Source organism: Streptopelia decaocto (genome assembly GCF_964273445.1).
Source record: "Streptopelia decaocto genome assembly, contig: HAP1_SCAFFOLD_652, whole genome shotgun sequence".
Classification (NCBI taxonomy): Eukaryota; Metazoa; Chordata; class Aves; order Columbiformes; family Columbidae; genus Streptopelia; species Streptopelia decaocto.
In genome coordinates, this window is record NW_028116959.1 from 43,731 (window position 1) to 63,120 (window position 19,390).

The 19,390-nt window shown below is 57.7% G+C and overlaps 2 protein-coding genes across 2 annotated transcripts; both read left to right on the forward strand.

Annotated features, from left to right (window-relative positions):
* Positions 1 to 101: 101 nt before the first annotated feature.
* On the forward strand, positions 102 to 18,246 carry G6PD (glucose-6-phosphate dehydrogenase; the record flags this gene model as incomplete). The annotated part of the gene is made up of 12 exons (XM_082076677.1): positions 102 to 178; positions 1,270 to 1,379; positions 2,331 to 2,368; positions 3,393 to 3,501; positions 4,474 to 4,691; positions 6,572 to 6,727; positions 9,424 to 9,549; positions 11,399 to 11,492; positions 13,054 to 13,240; positions 14,597 to 14,832; positions 17,370 to 17,446; positions 18,154 to 18,246. Coding segments are annotated over exons 1-12 (1,499 nt in total), but the record flags the coding sequence as incomplete, so codon positions are not given.
* Positions 13,852 to 14,520, forward strand: LOC309451989 (uncharacterized protein; the record flags this gene model as incomplete). The annotated part of the gene is made up of 2 exons (XM_082076672.1): positions 13,852 to 14,418; positions 14,509 to 14,520. Coding segments are annotated over 2 exons (579 nt in total), but the record flags the coding sequence as incomplete, so codon positions are not given.
* Positions 18,247 to 19,390: the final 1,144 nt, after the last annotated feature.

Genomic DNA, 19,390 nt, shown 5'->3' on the forward strand with positions numbered 1-19,390 from the left:
AGGGGGGCGGTAAGCCGTCACGCCCAGCGCGTGTTGTGATTGGGCGCGCCCACGCCGGCGGCGGCGTTGTGATTGGTGGGGGGGAGTGCGGGGTGAGCGGTGATTGGTTGAGGGGGGCGGAGAATGGGGAGTCGCGCCAGCGTGAGGGGAGCGGCGGTTCCGGGGATGGAGCGGGAAGGTGGGGGGGGGGCAGAAATTGGGGGGGGGGGGAGATTTGGGGACAATTCGGGGGGTTTTGGGGCATTTTGGGGGGATTTGGGGCGTTTTGGGGGCCTGGGGGGGGCGATTTGGGGACAATTCGGGGGGATTTGGGGCATTTTGGGGGGATTTGGGGCGTTTTGGGGGCCTGGGGGGGCGATTTGGGGACAATTCGGGGGGATTTGGGGCATTTTGGGGGGATTTGGGGCGTTTTGGGGGCCTGGGGGGGCGATTTGGGGACAATTCGGGGGGATTTGGGGCATTTTGGGGACCTGGGGGGGGGATTTGGGGCATTTTGGGGGAGGGTGGGGGGGTAATTAGGGCCTGGGGGGGTTAATTAGAGTCTGGGGGGGGTTAATTAGGGTCTGGGGGGGTTAATTAAGGCCTGGGGGGGGTAATTAGGGTCTGGAGGGGTTAATTAGGGAGCGGGGGGGCGTGTTAATTGGGGCCTGGGGGGGTTAATTGGGGCCTGGGGGGGGTTAATTAGAGTCTGGGGGGGTTTAATTGGGGTCTGGGGGGGTTAATTAAGGCCTGGGGGGGTAATTAGGGTCTGGAGGGGTTAATTAGGGAGCGGGGGGGCGTGTTAATTGGGGCCTGGGGGGGTTAATTAGAGTCTGGGGGGGTTAATTAGAGTCTGGGGGGTGTTAATTGGGGTCTGGGGGGGTTAATTAGGGTCTGGGGGGTTAATTAGGGAGCGGGGGGGCGTGTTAATTGGGGCCTGGGGGGTTAATTAAGGCCTGGAGGGGTTAATTAGGCTCTGGGGGGGGTTTAATTGGGGTCTGGGGGGGTTAATTAGAGTCTGGGGGGTGTTAATTGGGGCCTGGGGCGGTTAATTATGGCCAGAGGGGGTTAATTAGGGTCTGGGGGGGGTTAATTGGGGTCTTGGGGGGTTAATTGGGGCATTTTTGGGGTGAGTTTTTGGGTGCAAAAGTGGGGTTTTGGGGGGGTGGAAAAGTGGCATTTTGGGGGTGTTTTTTGGGGTGGAAAAGGGGGATTTTGGGGGTGGAAAAGTGGGGTTTTTTGGCGTGTTTTTGGGGTTGTGACCCCCCAATTTCCTGCCCCCCCCCCCAGGAGCGCCGGGGCCCCCCCCCCGGTTCGAGTGGCTGCGTGAGGAGCTGAACCAGGACGGGACCTTCCCGGGGGGGGGGCAGCCGCTCTGCATCGTCATCCTGGGGGCCTCCGTCAGTCAAAAATGGGGTGAAAACGGGGGTTTGGGGGCTGGGGGGGCAGGGGGGGTGAGTGGGGGGAGGGGCAAAGGGGAAATTGGGGCGAAAAAAGGGGAAATTGGGGTGAAAAAAGGGGAATTTGGGGCCTGAGTTCCTCCTCCCCTCCCCCAGTGGAGGCGGCGGCTTCCGGAGGGGAGGGGGCGGGGCCAATGGGGCGGGGCCAAGGGGTGGGCGGGGCCAGGAGGGAATGGGATCAATGGGGAGAGAGTGGGACCAATGGAGAGAGAGTAGGGCCAATGGGGGCGTGGCCAGGGGGTGGGTGGGGCCAATGGGGAGAGAGTGGGGGGCAAGGGGGCGTGGCCAGGGGGTGGGGGGGGTCAGATGGGAGCGGGGCCAATGGGGAGAGAGTATGGGGAATGGGGGCGTGGTCAGGGAGGGTACGGGGCCAATAGGGAGAGAGTTGGGGCAATGGGGGCGTGGCCAGTGGGTGGGCGGGGCAGATGGGAGTGGGGCCAATAGGGACAGTGCAGCCAATGGGGGCGTGGCCAAGGGGTGGGCGGGGTCGGGAGGGAACAGGACAATGGGGAGAGAGCGTGGTCAATGGGGGTGTGGCCAGTGGGGTGGGTGGGGCCAATAGGGAGAGGGTCGTGCCAATGGGGGCGTGGCCATGGGGGGGGGTCAAGAGGGAATTGGACAATGGGGAAAGAGTGGAGGCGTGGTCAGGGAGTGGGTGGGGCCAATGGGGGCGTGGTCAGGAGGCAACGGGACCAATGGGGAGAGGGTGTGGGCAGTGGGGGCGTGGCCAAGCAGTGGGCGCGGTCAGACGGGAGCGGGGCCAATGGGGAGAGAGCGGGTGTGATGGGGGCGGGGTCAGTGTGGTGGGTGGGGCCAATGGGGAGAGAGCAGGGTGGTGGGGGCGTGGTCACTGTGGTGGGCGGGGCCTAAACGTGACTCCGCCCCCCGCAGGGTGACCTGGCCCGGAAGAAGATTTACCCCACGCTCTGGTAAATGGGACCAGTGCAACCAACCAGTATAACCAGTAGAACCAGTATAACCAGTTCCCAGTGTCCCCAGGGTCCCCAGTCCCTCCCAATGTCCCCAATGTCCCCAATGTCCCCAGTGTTCCCAGTATAACCAGTTCCCAGTCCCCCCAGTGTCCCCAGTATAACCAGTTCCCAGTGTCCCCAATGTCCCCCAGTGTCCCCAGTGTCCCCAGTATAACCAGTTCCCATTGTCCCCAATGTCCCCCCAATGTCCCCAGTGTCCCCAGTATAACCAGTTCCCATTGTCCCCAATGTCCCCCCAATGTCCCCAGTGTCCCCAGTATAACCAGTTCCCAGTGTCCCCAATGTCCCCCCAATGTCCCCAATGTCCCCAGTGTTCCCAGTATAACCAGTTCCCAGTCCCCCCAGTGTCCCCAGTATAACCAGTTCCCATTGTCCCCAATGTCCCCCCAGTGTCCCCCAGTGTCCCCAGTATAACCAGTATAACCAGTTCCCAGTGTCCCCAATGTCCCCCCAGTGTCCCAGTATAACCAGTATAACCAGTTTCCATTGTCCCCAATGTCCCCCAGTGTCACCAGTATAACCGATTCCCAATGTCCCCAGTGTCCCCAGTATAACCAGTCCCCAGTGTCCCCAATGTCCCCCAGTGTCCCCAGTATAACCAGTATAACCAGTCCCCAGTGTCCCCAATGTCCCCAGTGTCACCAGTATAACCAGTTCCCATTGTCCCCAATGTCCCCAATGTCCCCAATGTCCCCATTGCCCCCATTGCCCCCAATGTCCCCATTGTCCCCATTGCCCTCATTGTCCCCATTGTCCCCAATGTCCCCATTGTCCCCATTGTCCCCATTGCCCTCATCGCCCCCATTGCCCCCATTGCCCCCATTGCCCCATTGCCCCCATTGCCCCCATTGCCCCCATTGCCCCCATTGTCCCCATTGCCCTCATCGCCCCCATCGCCCCCAATGCCCCCAATGTCCCCAATGTCCCCAGTGTCCTCACTGTCCCCATGTCCCCATCTCAGGTGGCTGTTCCGGGACGGGCTGCTCCCCGATGTCACCTACGTCACCGGCTTCGCGCGCACCCCCCTCAGCGTCACCGAGCTGCAGGAGCGCTGCCACCCCCACCTGCAGGTGACACCAGGGTCCCCAATGGCCCCAATGGCCCCAATGGCCCCATTGTCCCCGTTGTCCCCAATGTCCCCCATGTCGCCAATGTCCCCATTGCCCCCATCACCCCCAATGTCCCCATTGTCCCCAATGTCCCCATCACCCCCATTGTCCCCATTGTCCCCAATGTCCCCATCACCCCCATCACCCCCAATGTCCCCATCACCCCCAATGTCCCCATCACCCCCAATGTCCCCATCGCCCCCATTGCCCCCAACATCCCCAATGTCCCCATTGCCCCCAATGTCCCCATCACCCCCATGTCCCCATATCCCCCCTTACCCCCACTGTCCCCATTGTCCCCAATATTCCCCTTACTCCCAATGTCCCCATCACCCCCAATGTCCCCATTGACCCCAATGTCCCCATCACCCCCATCACCCCCATGTCCCCCAATGTCCCCATCGCCCCCAATGTCCCCATTGTCCCATCACCCCCAATGTCCCCATCACCCCCATTGTCCCAATTCCCCCATCACCCCCATTGTCCCATTGCCCCCAATGTCCCCATTGCCCCCAATGTCCCCATCACCCCCAATGTCCCCATCAGCCCCATCACCCCTATGTCCCCCAATGTCCCCATTGCCACTAATGTCCCCATTACCCCAATGTCCCCATTACCCCAATGTCCCCATCACCCCCATCACCCCCATCACCCCCATCACCCCCATTGTCCCATCACCCCCATTGTCCCAATGTCCCCATCACCCCCATCACCCCCATTGTCCCATTACCCCCATTGTCCCAATGTCCCCATCACCCCCATTGTCCCAATGTCCCCATCACCCCCAACACCCCCATCACCCCCATCACCCCCATTGACCCAATACCCCCATCACCCCCATTGTCCCATCACCCCCATTGCCCCCATCACCCCCACTGTCCCCACCCCCCCATGTCCCCCATGTCCCCAATGTCCCCAATGTCCCCCTTGCAGGCGTCCCCGGGGGAGGAGCAGCTGCTGGGGCGGTTCCTGTCCCTGCAGAGCTTCGTGCAGGGTCAGTACGGGGACGAGGGCGCGTTCCGGGCGCTGGACGGGCACCTGCGGGCGCTGCCGGGGGGAGCCCGCGCCCACCGCCTCTTCTACCTGGCGCTGCCCCCCACGCTCTACGGGACCGTCACACAGCACCTGCACAGCAGCTGCATGGCGCCCGGGTGAGGGCACGGGGACATGGGGACAGTGGGGACAGTGGGGGTGATGGGGGGGATGGGGACATTGGGGACAATGGGGGATATGGGGGTGATGGGGACATTGGGGGTGATGGGGACATTGGGGTCAATGGGGACATTGGGGGTGATGGGGGCGATGGGGACAATGGGGACATTGGGGGCAATGGGGGTGATGGGGGCGATGGGACAATGGGGGTGATGGGGGTGATGGGACAATGGGGACATTGTGGGTGATGGGGACATTGGGGACATTGCGGGTGATGGGGGTGATGGGGGTGATGGGGACATTGGGGACAATGGAGGTGATGGGGACAATGGGGATGATGGGGACATTGGGGGCAATGGGGTCAATGGGGTCATGGGGACATTGGGGGTAATGGGGGTGATGGGGGATATGGGGGTGATGGGGACAATGGGGGATATGGGGGCAATGGGGGATATGGGGGCAATGGGGGGGATGGGGGCAATGGGGGGGATGGGGGCAATGGGGGGGATGGGGACATTGGGGGGGATGGGGACATTGGGGGCAATGGGACAATGGGGGGAATGGGGGCGATGGGGACATTGGGGACAGTGGGGGTGATGGGGGCAATGGGGGCGATGGGGGTGATGGGACATTGGGGGTGATGGGGACAGTGGGGGGGATGGGGACATTGGGGACAATGGGGGTGATGGGGGGAATGGGGGGGATGGGGATATTGGGGACATTGGGGGTGATGGGGACATTGGGGTCAATGGGGGTGATGGGGACATTGGGGGCAATGGGGACATTTGGGGTGATGGGGTGATGGGGACATTAGGGACAATGGGGGAGATGGGGACATTGTGGGTAATGGGACAATGGGGGCAGAGGGGGTGATGGGGACATTGGGGGGGATGGGGGCAATGGGGACATTGGGGACAATGGGGAGATGGGGGGGATGTGGGTAATGGGACAATGGGGGCAGAGGGGGTGATGGGGACATTGGGGGGGATGGGGGCAATGGGGACATTGGGGACAATGGGGAGATGGGGGGGATGGGGGTGATGGGGACATTGGGGACAATGGGGGTGATGGGGGCGATGGGGACATTGGGGCAATGGGGGGAATTGGGACATTGGGGCAATGGGGGGGATGGGGTGATGGGGACAATGGGGACATTGAGGGTAATGGGGACATTGGGGACATTGGGGGTGATGGGGACAATGGGGACATTGAGGGTAATGGGGACATTGGGGACAATGGGGGTGATGGGGACAATGGGGACATTGAGGGTAATGGGGACATTGGGGACATTGGGGGCGATGGGGACAATGGGGACATTGAGGGTAATGGGGACATTGGGGACATTGGGGGCGATGGGGACGTTTGGGACATTGGGGGTGATGGGGACATTGGGGACATTGGTCAAGGGTCCCATGACGTTCCTCACCCTGTTATGTCCCCAATGTGTCCCCAACGTGTCCCAAATGTGTCCCAACGTGTCCCCATGATGTCCCCATGACCCCAATGTGTCCCCACGATGTCCCCATGACATCCCCATGTCCCCTTGTCCATTGGAAGACGCCCCAGTTGAGTTGACGTCTTTGCGTCCCGTGACGTTCCTCACCCCGTGGTGTCCCCAATGTGTTTCCAATGTGTCCCAACGTGTCCCAAACATGTCCCACCGTGTCCCCACGATGTCCCCATGACATCCCCATGTCCCCAATGTGTCCCCATGGCATCCCCATGTCCCCATGTCCCCTTGTCCATTGGAAGACGCCCCAGTTGAGTTGACGTCTTTGCGTCCCGTGACGTTCCTCACCCCGTGGTGTCCCCAATGTGTTTCCAACGTGTCCCAAACGTGTCCCCTGATGTCCCCTGGTGTCCCCTGATGTCCCCGCAGGTGGACGCGCGTGATCGTGGAGAAGCCGTTTGGGCGGGACGCGCGCAGCTCGGCGGCGCTGTCGGCCCAGCTGGGGGCGCTGTTCAGCGAGGAGCAGCTCTACCGCATCGACCACTACCTGGGCAAGGAGATGGTGCAGAACCTCATGGTGCTCAGGTGGGACAGGGGGACATCGGGGACATTGGGGACATTGGGGGCAATGGGGACATTGGGGGCAATGGGGGCAATGGGGGCAATGGGGTCATTGGGGGCAATGGGGACATTGGGGGCAATGGGGACATTGGGGGCAATGGGGACATGGGGGGCAATGGGGACATTGGGGACATTGGGGGCAATGGGGACATTGGGGACAATGGGGACAATGGGGACATGGGGGGCAATGGGGGTGATGGGGGACATGGGGGCAATGGGGACATTGGGGGCAATGGGGACATGGGGGGCAATGGGGGCAATGGGGACATTGGGGACATTGGGGACATGGGGACATGGAGATGGTGCAGAACCTCATGGTGCTCAGGTGGGACACGGGGACATTGGGGACAATGGGGACATTGGGGGCATTGGGGGCAATGGGGACATTGGGGGCAATGGGGGCAATGGGGACATTGGGGACAATGGGGACATTGGGGACATGGGGACATTGGGGGCAATGGGGACATGGGGGGCGATGGGGACATTGGGGACATTGGGGGCAATGGGGACATTGGGGACATTGGGGACAATGGGGACATTGGGGGCAATGGGGACAATGGGGACAATGGGGACATTGGGGACATTGGGGACATTGGGGACATGGGGACAAGGAGATGGTGCAGAACCTCATGGTGCTCAGGTGGGACACGGGGACATTGGGGACAATGGGGACATTGGGGACATTGGGGGCAATGGGGGCAATGGGGACATTGGGGGCAATGGGGACATTGGGGGCATTGGGGGCAATGGGGACATTGGGGGCAATGGGGACATTGGGGGCATTGGGGGCAATGGGGACATTGGGGACAATGGGGACATTGGGGGCAATGGGGGTGATGGGGACATTGGGGACATTGGGGACAATGGGGACATTGGGGGCAATGGGGACATTGGGGACATTGGGGACATGGGGGCAAGGAGATGGTGCAGAACCTCATGGTGCTCAGGTGGGACACGGGGACATTGGGGACAATGGGGACATTGGGGACACGGGGGGCAATGGGGACAATGGGGACATTGGGGACAATGGGGACATGGGGGGCAATGGGGGCAATGGGGACGTTGGGAACATTGGGGGCAATGGGGACATTGGGGGCAATGGGGACATGGGGGACATGGGGGGCAATGGGGGCAATGGGGACATTGGGGGCAATGGGGACATTGGGGACATTGGGGACAATGGGGGCATTGGGGACATTGGGGGCATTGGGGGCATTGGGGACATTGGGGGCAATGGGGACATTGGGGGCATTGGGGACATTGGGGTCATTGGGGGCAATGGGGACATTGGGGACATGGGGGGCAATGGGGACATTGGGGACATTGGGGACATTGGGGACATTGGGGACAATGGGGACATTGGGGACATTGGGGACATTGGGGACATTGGGGACATGGGGGCAAGGAGATGGTGCAGAACCTCATGGTGCTCAGGTGGGACACGGGGACATTGGGGACAATGGGGGCAATGGGGACATGGGGGGCAATGGGGGCAATGGGGACATTGGGGACATGGGGGACATGGGGGGTAATGGGGGCAATGGGGACATTGGGGGCAATGGGGACATTGGGGGCAATGGGGACATGGGGGGCAATGGGGACATTGGGGGCAATGGGGACATTGGGGACATGGGGGCAAGGAGATGGTGCAGAACCTCATGGTGCTCAGGTGGGACACGGGGACATTGGGGACAATGGGGGCAATGGGGACATGGGGGGCAATGGGGGCAATGGGGACATTGGGGACAATGGGGACATTGGGGACATTGGGGACAATGGGGACATTGGGGACATTGGGGACATGGGGACATGGGGGCAATGGGGGCAATGGGGACATTGGGGGCAATGGGGGTGATGGGGACATGGGGGCCAATGGGGACATTGGGGACATGGGGGCAAGGAGATGGTGCAGAACCTCATGGTGCTCAGGTGGGACATGGGGACAATGGGGACATTGGGGACAATGGGGACATTGGGGGCAATGGGGACATTGGGGACAACGGGGGCAATGGGGACATTGGGGGCAATGGGGACATTGGGGGCAATGGGGACATTGGGACATGGGGGACATGGGGGACATGGGGGGCAATGGGGACATTGGGGACATTGGGGGCAATGGGGACATTGGGGACATTGGGGACATTGGGGACATGGGGGCAAGGAGATGGTGCAGAACCTCATGGTGCTCAGGTGGGACACGGGGACATTGGGGACAATGGGGGCAATGGGGACATGGGGGACATGGGGGACATTGGGGACACGGGGGACATGGGGACATGGGGGACATGGGGGACATGGGGGACATGGGGACATGGGGACATTGGGGACACGGGGGACATGGGGGACATGGGGACATGGGGGACATTGGGACATTGGGACATGGGGACATGGGGGACATTGGGACATGGGGGACATGGGGACATGGGGGACATGGGATATGGGGGACATGGGGACATGGGGACATTGGGACATGGGGACATTGGGGACATGGGATATGGGGGAGTGGGGGATATAGGGACATGAGGACAACAGGGGGCCACGTGGGGACACTGGGGACACTGGGGGACATTGGGGACACATGGGGACACTGGGGGACATTGGGGACACTGGGGGACATTGGGGACACATGGGGACACTGGGGGACATTGGGACGTCCCCAGGTTCGGGAACCGGCTGTTCGGGCCCATCTGGAACCGGGACAACGTGGCGTGTGTGGTGGTGACGTTCAAGGAGCCGTTCGGCACCGACGGCCGCGGCGGCTACTTCGATGACTTCGGCATCATCCGGTGCGTCCCCAACGTCCCCAAGGGTCCCCAGGGGTGGTGGGACCCAGAACCACGGCCCCAAGGGTCCCCAAGGGTCCCCAAGGGTTCTTATGGATGGTGGAACCCGTAACAATGTCCCCAAGGGTTCTTATGGATGGTGGAACCCATAATGATGTCCCCAAGGGTCCCCAAGGGTTCTTATGGGTGGTGGAACCCATAACGACGTCCCCAATGGGTGGTGGAACCCATAATGACGTCCTCAAGGGTCCCCAAGGGTTCTTATGGATGGTGGAACCCATAATGACGTCCCCAAAGGTGGATCCATAATGATGTCCCCAAGGGTTCTTATGGGTGGTGGAACCCATAATGATGTCCCCAAGGGTCCCCAATGGTCCCCAAGGGTTCTTGTGGGTGGTGGAACCCATAATGACGTCCCCAAGGGTCCCCAAGGGTTCTTATGGGTGGTGGAACCCATAACGACGTCCCCAAGGGTGGTGGAACCCATAATGACGTCCCCAAGGGTTCTTATGGGTGGTGGAACCCATAACGACGTCCCCAATGGGTGGTGGAACCCATAATGATGTCCCCAAGGGTCCCCAAGGGTTCTTATGGGTGGTGGAACCCATAACGACGTCCCCAAGGGTGGTGGAACCCATAATGACGTCCTCAAGGGTCCCCAAGGGTTCTTATGGATGGTGGAACCCATAACGACGTCCCCAATGGGTGGTGGAACCCATAATGACATCCCCAAGGGTCCCCAATGGTCCCCAAGGGTTCTTGTGGGTGGTGGAACCCATAATGACGTCCCCAAGGGTCCCCAATGGTTCTTATGGGTGGTGGAACCCATAACGACGTCCCCAAGGGTGGTGGAACCCATAATGACGTCCTCAAGGGTCCCCAAGGGTCCCCAAGGGTTCTTATGGGTGGTGGAACCCATAACGACGTCCCCAAGGGTGGTGGAACCCATAATGACGTCCCCAAGGGTCCCCAAGGGTTCTTATGGATGGTGGAACCCATAATGACGTCCCCAAAGGTGGATCCATAATGATGTCCCCAAGGGTTCTTATGGGTGGTGGAACCCATAATGACGTCCCCAAGGGTCCCCAATGGGTGGTGGAACCCATAATGATGTCCCCAAGGGTTCTTATGGGTGGTGGAACCCATAACGACATCCCCAATGGGTGGTGGGTCCATAATGATGTCCCCAAGGGTCCTTATTGGTGGTGGAACCCATAATGATGTCCCCAATGGGTGGTGGAACCCATAATGATGTCCCCAAGGGTCATTATGGGTGGTGGAACCCATAGTGATGTCCCCAACGGTCCCCATGAGTCCTTATGGGTGGTGGGTCCATAACAACGTCCCCAAAGGGTCCCCAAGGGTCCTTATGGGTGGTGGAACCCATAGTGACGTCCCCAATGGTCCCCAAGGGTCCTTAGGGGTGGTGGAACCCATAACGACGTCCCCAATGGGTGGTGGGTCCATAATGATGTCCCCAAGGGTTCTTATGGGTGGTGGGTCCCATAAGAACGTTCCCAAGGGTCCCCAAGGGTCCTTAGGGGTGGTGGAACCCATAACGACGTCCCCAATGGGTGGTGGGTCCATAATGATGTCCCCAAGGGTTCTTATGGGTGGTGGAACCCATAGTGACGTCCCCAATGGTCCCCAAGGGTCCTTATGGGTGGTGGAACCCATAACGACGTCCCCAATGGGTGGTGGGTCCCATAACGACGTCCCCAAGGGTCCCAACCCAATGCCCTTGACCCACCCCCCCAACCTTGGGGTGCCACCCCCAATCTTGGGGTGCCCTCCCCACCCCGGGGGTGCCAATGGCACCCTTGGGTGACACCGGCACCGGTGGCCTCGGCAGGGACGTGATGCAGAACCACCTGCTGCAGATGCTCTGCCTGGTGGCCATGGAGAAACCCGCGTCCACCAACGCTGACGACGTCCGCGACGAGAAGGTGACACCGCGGTGTCCCCAAGGGGTCCCCAATGGGTGGTGGAACCCATAGTGATGTCCCCAAGGGTCGTTATGGGTGGTGGAACCCATAATGATGTCCCCAAGGGTCACTATGGGTGGTGGAACCCGTAGTGACGTCCCCAAGGGTCCCCAAGGGTGGTGGAACCCATAACGATGTCCCCAAGGGTCCCCAAGGGTGGTGGAACCCATAACGATGTCCCCAAGGGTCCCCAACAGTCCCCAAGATCCTTAGGGGTGGTGGGTCCCATAACGACGTCCCCAAGGGTCCCCAAGGGTCATTATGGGTGGTGGAACCCCTAGTGATGTCCCCAAGGGTCCCCAAGGGTGGTGGAACCCATAGTGAGGTCCCCAAGGGTCCCCAACAGTCCCCAAGATCCTTAGGGGTGGTGGGTCCCATAACAACGTCCCCAAGGGTCCCCAAGGGTCATTATGGGTGGTGGTTCCCATAGCAATGTCCCCAAGGTTCATTATGGGTGGTGGGTCCCATAGTGATGTCCCCAATGGGTGGTGGGTCCCATCCCCATGTCCCCAAGCTTCATGATGGGTGGTGGGTCCCGTCCTGCTGTCCCCAATGGGTGGTGGGTCCCATAGCTACGTCCCCAAGGTTCATTACGGGTGGTGGGTCCCATCCCCACGTCCCATCCCCACGTTCTCCATGGTGGGTCCCATAGCTCCGTCCCCAAGGTTCATTATGGGTGGTGGGTCCCATAGCTCCGTCCCCAAGGTTCACTATGGGTGGTGGGTCCCATAGCTATGTCCCCAGAGGTCATTATGGGTGGTGGGTCCCATAGCAATGTCCCCAATGGGTGGTGGGTCCCATCCCCATGTCCCCAAGGTTCATTATGGGTGGTGGGTCCCATAGCAATGTCCCCAATGGGTGGTGTGTCCCATCCCCACGTCCCCAAGGTCCATTACGGGTGGTGGGTCCCATCCCCATGTCCCCAATGGGTGGTGGGTCCCATCCCCATGTCCCCAAGGTCCATTACGGGTGGTGGGTCCCATCCCCATGTCCCCAATGGGTGGTGGGTCCCATAGCTATGTCCCAAGAGGTCATTATGGGTGGTGGGTCCCATCCCCACGTCCCCAAGGTTCATTATGGGTGGTGGGTCCAATAGCTCCGTCCCCATGGTTCACTATGGGTGGTGGGTCCCATAGCTATGTCCCCAGAGGTCATTATGGGTGGTGGGTCCCATAGCTACGTCCCCAAGGTTCATTATGGGTGGTGGGTCCCATAGCTCCATCCCCAAGGTTCATTATGGGTGGTGAGTCCCATAGCTCCGTCCCCAAGGTTCATTATGGGTGGTGGGTCCCATAGCAATGTCCCCAATGGGTGGTGGGTCCCATCCCCACGTCCCCAAGGTTCATTATGGGTGGTGGGTCCCATAGCTCCATCCCCAAGGTTCATTATGGGTGGTGGGTCCAATAGCTCCATCCCCATGGTTCAGTATGGGTGGTGGGTCCCATCCCCATGTCCCCAATGGGTGGTGGGTCCCACCCCACGTCCCCAAGGTCCATTATGGGCGGGGGGTCCCATCGTGCAGGTGAAGGTGCTGAAGAGCATCGAGCCGGTGCAGCTGCAGGACGTGGTGCTGGGTCAGTACGTGGGGGACCCCGAGGGCCCCCCCGAGCGGCGCCGCGGGTACCTGGACGACCCCACGGTGCCCCCCGGCTCCACCACCCCCACCTTCGCCACCGCCGTCCTGCGCGTGCACAACGAGAGATGGGACGGTGAGCGTGTGGGGGGATGAAGGTGGTGGATGAGGGTGAGGATGAGGATGGTGATGATGTTGAGATGATGATGATGATGATGATGAGATGATGAGGATGAGATGATGATGATGAGATGATGATGATGATGATGATGATGAGATGATGATGATGAGATGATGAGGATGAGATGATGAGAATGAGGATGTTGAGATGATGATGATGATGTTGAGATGATGAACATGTTGAGATGATGATAAGGATGAGGATGATGATGATGAGGATGTTGAGATGATGATGAGGATGTTGAGATGATGATGTTGAGATGATGATGATGTTGAGATGATGACGAGGATGATGATGATGATGATGTTGATGATGATGTTGATGATGTTGATGATGATGATGTTGATTTTGATGATGATGATGATGATGTTAATGATGTTGATGATGATGATGTTGATGTTGATGATGATGATGATGATGTTAATGATGTTGATGATGGTGATGATGATGATGATGTTAATGATGTTGATGATGATATTGATGATGATGATGACGTTGATGATTTTGATGATGATGATGATGTTAATGATGTTGATGATCATGATGATGATGATGATGATGATGATGTTGGTGATGATGTTGATGATGATGATGATGATGTTGGTGATGATGTTGATGATGATGATGTTGATGATGATGATGATGATGATGTTGATGATGTTGATGATGATGATGATGATGTTGATGACGATGATGATGTTGATGATGTTGATGATGATGATGTTGATGTTGATGATGATGTTGATGTTGATGATGATGTTGATGATGATGATGATGATGTTGATGATGTTGATGATGATGATGATGTTGATGATGATGTTGATGATGTTGATGATGATGATGATGATGATGTTGATGATGTTGACAATTATGATGATGATGTTGACAATGATGTTGATGATGTTGATGATGATGATGATGTTGATGATGTTGATGATGATGATGATGATGATGTTGATGATGTTGACAATTATGATGATGATGTTGACAATGATGTTGATGATGTTGATGATGATGATGATGTTGGTGATGATGATGATGATGTTGGTGATGATGATGATGATGATGTTAACGATGATGTTGATGATGATGATGTTGATTATGTTGATGATGTTGACAATTATGATGATGATGTTGACAATGATGTTGATGATGATGATGTTGATGATGTTAACGATGATGTTGATGATCTCCACAGGTGTCCCGTTCGTTCTCCGCTGCAGCAAAGCCCTTGAACGAGCGCAAGGCCGAGGGGATGATGATGTTGATGATGATGATGATGATGTTAACGATGTTAATTGATCCCTACAGGTGTCCCGTTCGTTCTCCGCTGCGGCAAAGCCCTGAACGAGCGCAAGGCCGAGGTGCGCCTGCAGTTCCGCGCGGTGCCGGGCGACATCTTCGCCCGCCAGTGCAAGCGCAACGAGCTGGTGGTTCGGGTGCAGCCGCGAGAGGCCGTGTACGCCAAGATGAACACCAAGCGGCCCGGGCTCAGCCTGCAGCCGCTCGAGGCCGAGCTCGACCTCACCTACGGCAGCCGATACCGGGTGAGGACGGGCGGGAACGGGCCGAAACGGGGCAAAAACGGGCGAAAACGGGGGGAAAATGGGCGAAAACGGGGGAAAACGGAGGAAAATGGGGAAAAACGGGGGAAAACGGGGGGAAAATGGGCGAAAACGGGGGAAAACGGGGGGAAAATGGGCGAAAATGGGGGGGAAATGGGTGAAAATGGGGAGAAAATGGGCAAAAACGGGTGAAAACGGGTGAAAACGGGGGGAAAACGGGGAGAAAATGGGTGAAAACGGGGGGAAAATGGGCGAAAATGGGGGGAAAATGGGCGAAAACGGGGGGAAAATGGGGAAAAACGGGGGGAAAATGGGCGAAAATGGGGGGAAAATGGGGGAAAACGGGGGGAAAATGGGCGAAAACGGGAAAATGGGGAAAAACGGGGGAAAACGGGGGAAAATGGGGGGAAAACGGGGAGAAAATGGGTGAAAACAGGGGGAAAATGGGGAAAAATGGGGGAAAACGGGGGGAAAATGGGCGAAAACGGGGGGAAAATGGGGAAAAACGGGGGAAAATGGGTGAAAACGGGGGGAAAACGGGGAGAAAATGGGTGAAAACGGGGGGAAAATGGGCGAAAATGGGGGGAAAATGGGCGAAAACGGGGGAAAACGGGGGGAAAATGGGCGAAAACGGGGGGAAAATGGGCGAAAACGGGGGGAAAATGGGAAAAACGGGGGGAAAATGGGCGAAAATGGGGGGAAAAATGGGCGAAAATGGGGGGAAAATGGGTGAGAATGGGGAGAAAATGGGCAAAAACGGGTGAAAACGGGGAAAACGGGTGAAAACGGGGGGAAAACGGGGAGAAAATGGGTGAAAATGGGGGAAAATGGGCGAAAATGGGGGGAAAATGGGGGAAAACGGGGGGAAAATGGGGAAAAACGGGGGGAAAATGGGCGAAAATGGGGGGAAAATGGGGGAAAACGGGGGGAAAATGGGCGAAAACGGGAAAATGGGGAAAAACGGGGGAAAATGGGCGAAAATGGGGGGAAAACGGGGAGAAAATGGGTGAAAACGGGGGGAAAATGGGCGAAAACGGGGGGAAAACGGGGAGAAAATGGGTGAAAAAGGGGGGAAAATGGGCGAAAACGGGGAAAATGGGCGAAAATGGGAAAACGGGCGAAAATGGGGGGAAAACGGGGGGAAAATGGGCAAAAACGGGGGGAAAATGCACGAAAACGGGGAGAAATGGCGGTGGCGGCAAAAAATTGGGTGTTTTAGGCCCAAAAAATGGGGTGGGTTAGGCCCAAAATTGAGGTGGTTTAGGCCCAGAATTAGGGAGTATTAGGCCCAAAATTGAGGTGGTTTAGGCCCAAAATTGAGGTGGTTTAGGCCAAGAAAATGGGGAGTTTTAGGCCCAAAGTTGAGGTGGTTTAGGCCCCAAATTGAGGTGGTTTAAACCCAAAAATGGGATGGGTTAGGCCCAAAGTTGAGGTGGTTTAGGCCCAAAATTGGGGTGTTTTAGGCCTAAAAATGGGGTGGTTTAGGCCCAAACTTGGGGCCTTTCAGGCCCAAAATCAAGGTGGTTTAGGCCCCAAAAATGGGGTGTTTTAGACCCAAAATTGAGGTGGTTTCAGCCAAAATTGAGGTGGTTTAGGCCCAAAATTGGGGTGTTTTAGGGCAAAAAATTTGGTGTTTTAGGCCCAAAGTTGAGGTGGTTTAGGCCAAGAAATGGGGTGTTTTAGGCCCGAAAAATGGGGCATTTTGGGGGAGAAATGGGGGTGTTTGGGGCCAAAAAATGGGGTTTTTCAGGCCCAAAATCGGGGTGTTTTAGGCCCAAAATTGGGGCCTTTTAGGCCCAAAACGGGGCATTTGGGGACAAAAATGCGGTTTTTAGTCCAAAATTGAGGTGGTTTAGGCCCCAAAATGGGGTTTTTTAGGCCCAAAATTGGGTCGTTTTGGGCCCAAAAAATGGGGCATTTTAGGCCCAAAATTGGGGCCTTTTGGGCCCAAATTGAGTTTTAGGCCCGAAATGGGGCGTTTGGGGACAAAAATGTGGCGTTTTAGGCCCAAAATTGAGGTGGTTTAGGCCCCAAAAATGGGGGTTTTTAGGCCCAAAATTGGGTCGTTTGGGGCCCAAAAAATGGGGCATTTTAGGCCCAAAATTGAGGTGGTTTAGGCCCAAAATTGGGGCGTTTTGGGCCCAAAATTGGGGCGTTTTGGGCCCAAAATTTGGGTACTTTAGGCTTCAAAAATGGGGAGTTTGGAGCATTAAGACCCAAAAACGCTTCAAAACCCCCCAAAATGGGACTTTTAGACCCAAAACCGCTTCAAAAACCCCCAAAATTGGACTTCTAGACCCAAAATTGTCGCAAAAATCCCAAAATCGGCTCAAAACGCGCGAAATTTGAGGCCTAAAAATGGCGCCAAAACCGCTTTGAAAACCCCCAAAAATGGGCCATTTTGCCCCAAAAAAACGCCCCAAATCGGCGCGAAAACGCCCAAAAATGGTTCGAGACGCCCCGAATTTCATCGGGAGGCCCAAAAAGCCCCAAAATCGCCCGATTTTGCCCCAAAATAGGGTGTGAAGCTGCCGGATGCCTACGAGCGCCTCCTGCTGGACGTGATCTGCGGCAACCAGACACATTTTGTGCGCAGGTGACATTTTTGGGGCCGTTTTGGGGGCGTTTTACCCAAAAATGGCGACTTTTGGGGGGCCGGGACGCTTGGGGACATTTTGGGGACATTTTGGGGTGTTTTTTGACCCGTTTTTTGGGTGATTTGACCCAAAAATGACGAGTTTTGTGCAGCTGAGGTGGGAGAGGAAATTTAGGCCATTTTTGCTCCTTTTCAGCCATTTTTTGACCCATTTTTGCGCCGTTTTCCCCCAAAATCCCAACCCGTGGTGGGGGAGGGGCCACTGGTGACATTTTTAGTCATTTTACCCATTTTTTGACCCATTTTTTGGGTCATTTTGCCCCAAAACAACAACTCTCATGCAGCTGTGTGGGAGGGGAAACTTGGCCCATTTTTGCTCATTTTCAGCCATTTTTTGACCCATTTTTGCGCCGTTTTCCCCCAAAATCCCAACCTGGGGTGGGGGAGGGGCCACAGGTGACATTTTCAGTCATTTTACCCATTTTTTGACCCATTTTTTGGGTCATTTTGCCCAAAAACGCCGAGTTTCATGCGGCTGCGTGGGAGGGGAGTTTTGCCGCATTTTTGCCCATTTTCAGCCATTTTTGACCCATTTTTGCGCCGTTTTCCCCCAAAATCACAAATGGGGTGGGGGAGGGGCCGCCGGTGACGTTTTTAGTCGTTTTGAGCCGTTTTTTGACCCGTTTTCGGGGGATTTTGCCCCAAAGCGACGAGCTGCGCGAGGCCTGGCGCATCTTCACCCCCCTGCTCGACGCCATTGACCAGAGCGGCCAGAAACCCATTCCCTACCGGCACGGGAGGTGGTTATGGGGCGCTATGGGGCGCTATGGGGCGCTATGGGGCAGCTATGGGGCTGGGGGGTCACTTATGGGGCTGGGGGGGTGGGAATTGGGGGGAAAACCAGGGGTTTTTTGGGGAAAAAATGGGGGTTTTGGGGCACTTATGGGGCACTTATGGGGCTCAGAGTGTCACTTATGGGGCGCTATGGGGCTGGGGGGGTCACTTCTGGGGCACTTATGGGGCTGGGGGGCACTTATGGGGCGCTATGGGGCACTTATGGGGATCTATGGGGCAGGGTTGGGGCTCTATGGGGCAGGGTTGGGATCTATGGGGCAGGGTGGGGATCTATGGGGCAGGGTGGGGATCTATGGGGCAGGGTGGGGGCTCTATGGGGCAGGGTGGGGATCTATGGGGCAGGGTGGGGGCTCTATGGGGCAGGGTTGGGCTCTATGGGGCAGGGTTGGGATCTATGGGGCAGGGTGGGGATCTATGGGGCAGGGTTGGGATCTATGGGGCAGGGTGGGGATCTATGGGGCAGGGTTGGGGATCTATGGGGCAGGGTTGGGATCTATGGGGCAGGTTGGGGCTCTATGGGGCAGGGTTGGGGCTCTATGGGGCAGGGTGGGGGATCTATGGGGCAGGGTTGGGATCTATGGGGCAGGGTGGGGATCTATGGGGCAGGGTTGGGGATCTATGGGGCAGGGTGGGGATCTATGGGGCAGGGTTGGGGATCTATGGGGCAGGGTGGGGATCTATGGGGCAGGGTTGGGGATCTATGGGGCAGGGTTGGGATCTATGGGGCAGGGGGGGATCTATGGGGCAGGGTGGGGGCTCTATGGGGCAGGGTGGGGGCTCTATGGGGCAGGGGTGGGGATCTATGGGGCAGGGTTGGATCTATGGGGCGGGTTTGGGGCTCTATGGGGCAGGGTGGGGATCTATGGGGCAGGGTTGGGGCTCTATGGGGCAGGGTGGGGATCTATGGGGCACTTATGGGGATCTATGGGGCAGGGTGGGGATCTATGGGGCAGGGTGGGGATCTATGGGGCAGGGTTGGGGCTCTATGGGGCAGGGTTGGGATCTATGGGGCAGGGTGGGGATCTATGGGGCAGGGCTGGGGCTCTATGGGGCAGGGTGGGGATCTATGGGGCAGGGTTGGGGCTCTAT